At 36.0% G+C, this 9,129-nt stretch overlaps 1 protein-coding gene across 1 annotated transcript in view; it reads left to right on the forward strand.

Moving 5' to 3' along the window:
• Nucleotides 1-2,420: 2,420 nt before the first annotated feature.
• LOC106471404 (guanine nucleotide-binding protein G(o) subunit alpha-like) overlaps nucleotides 2,421-9,129 on the forward strand; it is a 28,262-nt gene continuing 21,553 nt past the window's right edge. Inside the window, exons 1-2 of the mRNA XM_013932000.2 lie at nucleotides 2,421-2,828; nucleotides 3,347-3,389. Coding sequence (XP_013787454.2) covers nucleotides 2,711-2,828; nucleotides 3,347-3,389 — 161 coding nt within the window. The 5' untranslated portion in view covers nucleotides 2,421-2,710. The remainder of the gene's footprint in view (nucleotides 2,829-3,346; nucleotides 3,390-9,129) is intronic.

Below are 9,129 nucleotides of genomic sequence, written 5' to 3' on the forward strand. Positions count from 1 at the left end.
ACCGGGTAGAGTTTCTTCTTCAACAGTGGCTTTTTCAGGTGACACATCTTCAGCAGCATCATTTGCTCCGTTGTTCACTTTATTCCAACTGAAATGTTCTGGACCGTGATAACGCCAAAGCCTGTTGGCATGCGCCACCTTTGGCTTACCTCGCCGACCACATTTCGTGTTAAGCATCATTTTTAGGATGGTTTTTAAATATAAATGGTCAGGAAATTTAATTAACTAATAATTTAGTGATTTAAACCGATTGTATTAAATATAGTCATGTTGAAACATGTTGAAAAAATTGTACTGTTTCCACTTGTGGAACTATCACGTCATGGCCACCTATAAACACGTTCTCTGATTTCGCAGAACTATTACGTAATCATCCATCATGGCCGTCTGTTTGGTATCGAACTATAATTTCAACCCTCTCTTAGATAGCTGCTCCCTCTGGCGACAATTTGGTGTCATGGGCGCCTGCCATGGCGGCCTAGAAACTCGTCCCTAACAAAACGCCCTCAGGTGACACTTTGTGTAACTATGACATCTCCTCCCCCTCCCTGAGGCAGCCAATTAGTTTCAATCACCACATGGTATTCTCCGAGGGTTATAAATTTTATTTATAAAATCCTGCACATTGTTGAAAAAACCTGCACTGTCAGTGTTTTGGCCATAAATATACTTTTATCAATAGAGTCTGTTTGTATTGTATTTATTTTATAATCTCTGTTGTTGTTGAATAAAACCACACTGTGAAATATAATTATTTCTAAGAACGGTTTTAATTTTTTTTGTTTTTCTGAAAAGTAACATAAATAAGGGTACAGTTCCATTCCACACAATTTGGTTATCCAGAAGCTTTTCGTTAACTCATTTCATCGCTGTCTGAAGCATATCTGTTTGTGTTCAGTGCTATTATGGAGGGTTAGAAATATTACATCATACGTTGATTTGTATTATCTGTTTTCGGTGTAAAGTAATACCCCTTCTTCCACATTTTTGTACTTAAATATTTCTGTTAATAGGTGAGAATTTAATCTTGTATCACAGTATTACTTCAGTAAGATCCTTTCTTATATCAGGAGTGATTAGATACTGATCTTCAACATAAGGTATACATGTAATAATCTATGTATGAAACCTCCTCTTTTACGTTTTCTGCAAATAAATAATAATGCATTAGGGAGAATGTAACAATATCTTTAAAAAGTGATAGAAAAGAAGACGAAAGATAGCTAGTTAACAACAACAACACCCACCGCCCACTGTTAGACTACTCTTTTACCAACGAACAATGGATTGATCAACACATTATAATGCCCCCCACGGCTGACAGGACGAACACGTTTGGTGTGATGGGGATTCGAATCCGCGACCCTCAGATTGCGAATCGGGTACCCTAACCACCAGTCCGCGAAAGAAGAGACCACAGAGAATAATGTTTAGATTGACAAATGTTGAGCACCGTATGTAGATATTAAGTAGAATATTGTAGATATTTAAATAATTAACATACTCTGGAAATCCATCCTCTATTCACAGAACGAGTGTTTGGAATTTGGAGATAGTTGAAAGTATCCAACTTGCTTTTCATGTCAAAGCTAAGAAAATTCGCGAAGGGAACATAGTATACCTATATAAACATGAATGTGCTTAAATTTTCCAAATGTTTTATAATTTCTAGTTTTCATACAGATCAAATTTTTTTTTCATTAACACGGCTATGACGTCATCAATAATGTAGGAGTAACCGTAACAATTTGATGCAGCTGTGTTAGTGTGTCATTAATTATTAATTTGACTGTGGGTATATAAGCTAAATCAAGCCAATAAGCAGTATTCGTATTTCGTACGTATGGCAAACACACTAAGGCTAATTTCGAACTGCTGACCAGAGATTAAGCAACCAATGAGCATCATCCTACTATCAATGCTAAGGAATTGACTGTCTTCTTTATAACTCACTCACAACATAAACTTTATCTCGGTTCGACAATCCAAACTTCTGCAACACCACCAACCCGTGCATGGAAAATAATTAAGTATTTAAGACTTACTACTATTACCTTCGCTTCTGTGTAAGTGGAGAACCTTCTTTCCTCTCCGACCTCGAACGCCAGCTTTTCAGAAATGCATTTGTAACGGCTACATATAAGCGTTTCGGTTTGAAATTTTTATATTATAACCGATCAACTTAAATGTAATTACAGAATATTATTTATACATTCTAAACAACTATACTCGTTTTGATGTTCACGTCTTTGTTCCATTTCTCTTTTTTAAAAACGAATAAAATTGAGCATTTGAATTATATTTTGTTTTTGCATGAAACGAAAATCATTTACAGTTAGTTTCTGTCAAAACCACGATAGCTAACTGTAAAATGACGTCACTACCCTGCTGGAATCCACGATGCGGGGCTATGGCAACGGTAAACTGGGGACGCCATGCTTCATCCTGATTGGGCATTGATTTTCTCTGTTACCGCTCATAACCACTTCGTGGCGGATTTCGGTCTTTCTAAAAACTGTAGGCCTTTCGGCTGTAGCAAGGCCGACCGAAAGGCTAGAATTAATTCCTGGTCAGCTACCTATAGGATATAACCTGCTGTAATTCTGGAGTATATAGTGATTTTAATTAGGTCGGTTGTGAGGAGAAACAAGGAAGTAGGCTTAGGTTGATGGTGTGAGGGGAAGCCGACCATCACATCACTGCCGCCGCTATGGGCTGTGCTATGAGTGCAGAAGAGAGGGCTGCTCTTACTAGAAGCAAACAAATAGAGAAAAATATAAGGGAAGATGGTGTACAAGCGGCGAAAGATATCAAGCTTTTGCTCTTAGGTAAGCTTATCGTTCTACTAAACTTAAGTTTACGTAATACGTATCGTTAACGTCTGTAATTGTTGGGTTAGAATATATTGAGCGTTTCCTCGATTTTTTTTTTTTTTACTCACACAACTATTTTCTCCGTGTTTTCTTTTCTGTTCCAAAACAATTGTTTTAATTGGTGAAAGAAAATAAAATTACAACTTGATAGCATAATTAGCTTATGGAATCTGAATATATCCAGACAATTGCAAAGATATTAATTTCTTTGGTAACGAGATATCTCGTATTGAACGTTTCTTGTATAAAGGTGAATATGTTGCTAAAATTGACTAAAACATTTTTGGAATTACGTACGTTGTCTTCATTTAGAACTACTATTACTAAAATGTTATTATAAACTTTGTAGCGGAGCTGTAAAATCGATCAATGCACTCCGTTTTCAACTATAATATATATACATATTAATGCATTGAAGGTAACTGTTTTGATCGCTCTACCAGACAATTTCTAATTTAATTTCCCTCCTGTAGGTGCTGGCGAATCTGGAAAAAGCACCATCGTTAAACAGATGAAGTAAGTTCTAATTAATTTCCATGCATTTCAAATTGTCATTCCAAGATATTATTTCCATGATTTTAACTATCACAAATATTAAATTGTGTTTCTTTTGCACAGTTAATTTTATGTAAATACCCAAGATAGTAATATGTTTCTTTAATGTCTGATTTAACGAAGTTTGGTTAGTAAAAACAGTCAATTTTGTGTTGCTTTCCAGAGGCATTCAGGGTTCGAGTTACTATAAATAATAAATTGTTTTTCCATTTAAATATCGACTTACTCAGCTGTTAGTAATAAAACAAGAATTATTTCACTATTTTTACACATCTAAGATAATAATTTAAACAATTATTAGTAAGTCATAGTTTTCTCTATTGTTAAAAAAAACAGTTAAATATATTTCTATAATAAAACCAAAAATTAAAACTGGTTTAATTTTCTTAACGAACATCTCAGTAATCGTTTTACGTTATCTGTTGATGCGTTTTAAACAATGCTTTGCACTGGTGTGTTGCGATCTAATGGTAGGGAAATGTCCAGTGGGTCAGCGTTACGTTTACTGAAACCTGTAGGTCGATTCTCTGTGTTCTTTGCTCCGAATAGGCATAGATCTTAGAGTCGATCAAACCAAACTATTATAATGTTTTATTCCTATAATTGTGTGAATAACAAGTCTTAAACACAATCTGAGGATAAATAACTTACAATTGTTTGGATAATTTCTACTTAACAATGCCAGCTTGATAGTCCAAAAATAGACATCTTGCTACACTGTTTCGTAGATCGAGACGTTAAGGTTTTGTTCACTGTACTGATATTTGGCTTGAAAAACATAGCAACGAAAAATAAACTGAAAATTCCTCTTGAAAAAGTTTAGAATGTGGAGATATCACCAATGAATTTTCAATTAATCTTATTAAAATTGTTTATTTGTTATTACTTGAAAATAACTTCTGACGTAAATCTGACGGGTGAATGACAGTATTTATGTATGCAAGAAAGTTACTAAGAATATATTATTCGGTGACCAATCTAAAAAGGTTATAATGTCATTGTATAGTTCATTGGTTAGACCACAGCTGGAGTTCTGTGTTCACTCGTGGGCTTCTTACCTTAGAAAGGACATTGAATTGTTGGAAAGGGTTACTAGGATTAAACCTGGGATACGAGGCTGTCATACGAGGACACGTTAAGATCTCTGAAATTATTTTCTCATGAAAAACGAAGGGTTAAAGGGGATCCGATTGAGGTGATTAAGATTGTAATGCGTTACATTTTTCTTCGTATTTAATGGTAAGAATTGTAGGACAAAGGGACATAAACATAAATTTTGGCAAGGTAGGAGTCACCTTCAGCTAAGTCAGCTTTATTTTTCCTACAAGGTGATTGACCTTTGGAATGGGTTGACTTCAGATGTGTAGTGGATGCAATTTATCTAAGGGAACTTAAGAAAACGCTTGCTAAATATTAGAATGACAGTGTGTTTAAGTGTTTATTTTTGTCTTAAACTTTAGTGAATGGGACAACTTAGATGAACCAACAGGTCCCTTGTTGTCCTTAAATTATACATTCAATCTAATATTTGTACTCTAAAACGTTCATCTTATTAACACAAACACATAAAAAAAATTAACTTAGGTAGACGCTTAACGCCCACAACAACTTCATCTGTTTAACAGTAGCGATCGTGGTTATATGTAAAGTGAAACTGCTTTGATACAAAGTCAGTTTATTTATTTTTTATAGTAAAACAAATATAGGCAGAAGAATGTGTAAATAGTGAATCATCTATAAAAGTCAAAGCGTTACTTGAAGGAATACTTACGTACAACCAAAACTCACACAGTAAACATATTCAATTTGTTTGCTTTGTTTTTGAATTTCGCGCAAAAATTTCGCGACACTAATTTATCAGTGACAGACTAGAATGAATGCAGCTAGTCAGCATCACCCACCGCCAACTCTTGGGCAACTATTTTACCGTGACCTTATAACGATCCCACGGCTGAAAGGGCGAGCATGTTCGGTGACGGATTCGAACCCGCGACCCTCCGACTGCGAGTCGAGCGCGTCCAACCACCAGGCCATGCTAGGCCCTTGGTTAAAATTTTCATAACTTTAAATGTATACAAAATTAATTTTTTCTATATATATTTGCTACGGTATAAGCTACCAATAAATGGTACCTAAAAACCCCGTTATTTATTATGATTAAATGTTCTATTTTTAGAAACGATGGTCCTTATAGAACAACCAGGGCTTTGTATTTTAGGCAAACCCATGCGTTAAATTTTGGTGTTATTATTAACACCGTGTTTCTTAGTCAAGTTATTTCTAATATATTACATGTATTTTACTTATATTTTAGTTTACTTTAAATCTCGATGTTAAACGCCGTCCGCTTAGCCAAACATCGATTTAACCCATACGCGTTATTATTATTATTATATTCGCTATTTAAACCAAAAGTTTTCACTAAGCTTACCCAGTTTATTCAACTTTGTGATTGTTGATGTTTTGTACATATTTATGTATTACTGCTTTATTTTTCAACCAGTATTTCTTGCTTATCCTCTCAAAACGTGAAGTCTCGTGTGATATTTTATTTAGGTCTTGACTCTTTTTTTTTTCCAAGAAGTTTTACTTAGTTGGGTTATTTACTTCTTGTGAGCATTTCTTATCATACTTGTGTGACATATTATCACATTATACGGGATATACTGGTAAATAATACAACAGTGTTTGTTGCTAAGGGCACAGCTACACAATAGGTTATCTGTGGTCTGTCGACACGGGTATCGAAACACAACTTTTAGCAATATAAGCCTTCAGACTTACTATTGAGCCACCGAGGGAGAGGGGCAATAAAACAGTGGACCTTATATGTTTGCTTATAATTTATTTTTGTTACGTGAATTAAAACTCGAAGATTCTCTGGATGTTCTGACGTTCAAAGATAAGTTGTAGATCATATGGAATTAACACAGTTATCTCTCTTAACTCATAGTTTTATTAACATCAAAAGCACACTTTACAATAATAATTGCCTAATAGCTGGTAATAAAGAAAAAATCAGTCAGAACGTTTCGACCAACCCTGGCTTCAGGTTACGGGTTAGTATTAGATTTGCTCAGGTAATACGTACTCACAATAAATGAGTACACGTCTATGCCAGGTCCGAGTTATGGGACAATGGATGAGTACACGTCTATGCCAGGTCCGAGGTATGGGACAATGAATGAGTACCCGTCTATGCCAGGTCCGAGTTATGGGACAGTGGATGAGTACCCGTCTATGCCAGGTCTAAGGTATGGAATCTAAATACTTTTATTGAATCAGTATCAAACCAGGCCGAAAATGTAAACATTTACTTCTGGAAATCTTATTATCTACTACTTCCATAAACATTTATTCAAAGTTTCTCAAATTAAAGAAATGTTGAGTTGTACTCTTCTACATAAGGTTGAGTACGTTATGTTAAAACGATTTTGAAAATGCAAGTCGGTGAGTTACCTGACAAACAAAGTTGATATAAATCCACGGTTGAACGGCATGTATCAGAACTACATTTCGACACTAAGTAGCAATATATAGACCGTGCGATACTATCGAAAATGTGTCCATTTTGGAAAGAGTGTGTAACAGACCTTTCCTACGCGAAATATTCATACACTTGGATAATAAAGGTGTGTTCAGATCACGGATTTATAATGACCAAGACGATGGTATCTTTGTATTCAATGGCTTTGGAAAACAAAGGAATGTGGAACAACTTGGGGAATCAGGACCACCCACAAAGAGGCTTGCAACTAATTGTACCCCAGCCATTTACGTAAGCAAAGTGTGGTGCATTGTAACATACACAACATGATCAAGAAGGATCTGGAAACGAGGACAAAAAGGTATTTGTTCACCAAGATAAAGTTTTCTATTATACACGAGTATTCCATACGAACATAGCGCGGTCAGTGCTGGACACAGCGCAACAAGCTGTTGAAATGGGTGTTGGGAAACCGTCGTTCTCGTATACTAGATGGAGTATATGAAGTAGCAGGAAGAGGCAGTGTGCTTTGGACATGACAGCCTTACCAAGGAACCTTTTGCAACGGAAACCACTACATTACATGACTATTTGCTGTTTTAAAAATTCACAGTCGTCAAACAGAGCATGACCAAACATGGCAACATCCACTATAACCACGTTGTGAGGCTCCAAATTCATTTTAGTATGACCTACTAAACTTTTGTAGATAAGCAAATACGTAAACAGAAAGTTAATCAGACAGTCATATAGAAAGAGTGATGGGCGGGTGGATGGATAGCTGCCTGACAGACGGACGACTAGGTTTCGTTCTGATACACAAATATATATATTTCTAATCAGGGCATCCAAAGCCATTTGCCCTCATGAATATTCCTCCAACCCGCCTTCAATCCCCCCTGGTTTTTTTACCTACATGGTATTTTTTAAAGGCAGAATACAATAATGTTAGGCTTCTGTATAAAAAGTACCTAATCACTTATTTACAGTTACCTTCAAGAAGAATTGTAAGAGTTCAAGATAAACATTATCATGACAAAAATCTAAAAAAAGAAAGGTGACACTAGTACTGTTGATGTTTCCATTTTAACATTCACGTTTCAAAAGATCTTAGAGTGGTCACTCTGGGTCTTTCAGTTGGTCAGTGGAATCTCGGGTCGGCTGAGAACCCGCATTTGTTTCATCGTCTGACTATTGTTTGACTATAGTCACTAGAGAAAAGTTATCACTGTATAAACCCATAAAATAGTAATATCCTCTAACGTCATTCAAATACTTCCTATACCATGTTACTATATCGTCAAGCAGTAAAATTGCTTTTCTCAAGAACAATAAAATCTGTACTTCCATTCATACTACTGGCACAACTCCACACCATGACTGACTCGTCTACTAAAATCTGTACTTCCATTTATACTGGCACAACTCCAAACCATGACCGACTCGTCTACTAAAATCTGTACTTCCATTCATACTGGCACAACTCCAAACCAAAACTGACTCGTCTACTAAAATCTGTACTTCCATTCATACTGGCACAACTCCAAACCATGACCGACTCGTCTACTAAAATCTGTACTTTCATTCATACTGGCACAACTCCAAACCAATACTGACTCGTCTACTAAAATCTGTACTTCCATTCATACTGGCACGACTCCAAACCATGGCTGACTCGTCTACTAAAATCTGTACTTCCATTCATACTTCCACAACTCCAAACCAAAACTGACTCGTCTACTAAAATCTGTACTTCCATTCATACTGACACAACTCTAAACCAAAACTGACTCGTCTATTAAAATCTGTACTTCCATTCATACTTCCACAACTCCAAACCATGACTGACTCGTCTACTAAACTCTGCACTTCCATTCATACTGGCAGAACTCCAAACCATAACTGACTCGTCTTCTAAAATCTGTACTTCCATTCATACTACTGGTACAACTCCACACCATGACTGACTGGTCTACTAAAATCTGTACTTCCATTCATACTGTCACAACTCCAAACCATGACTGACTCGTCTACTAAAATCTGTACCTCCATTCATACTGGCAGAACTTCAAATCATGACTGACTCGTCTACTAAAATCTGTGCTTCCTTTCATACTGTCACAACTCCAAACCATGACTGACTCGTCTACTAAAATCTGTACTTCCATTCATACTGGCACAACTCCAAACCAAAACTGACTCGTCTACTAAAAT

Source organism: Limulus polyphemus, unplaced genomic scaffold, assembly GCF_000517525.1.
Source record: "Limulus polyphemus unplaced genomic scaffold, Limulus_polyphemus-2.1.2 Scaffold4601, whole genome shotgun sequence".
Taxonomy (NCBI): Eukaryota; Metazoa; Arthropoda; class Merostomata; order Xiphosura; family Limulidae; genus Limulus; species Limulus polyphemus.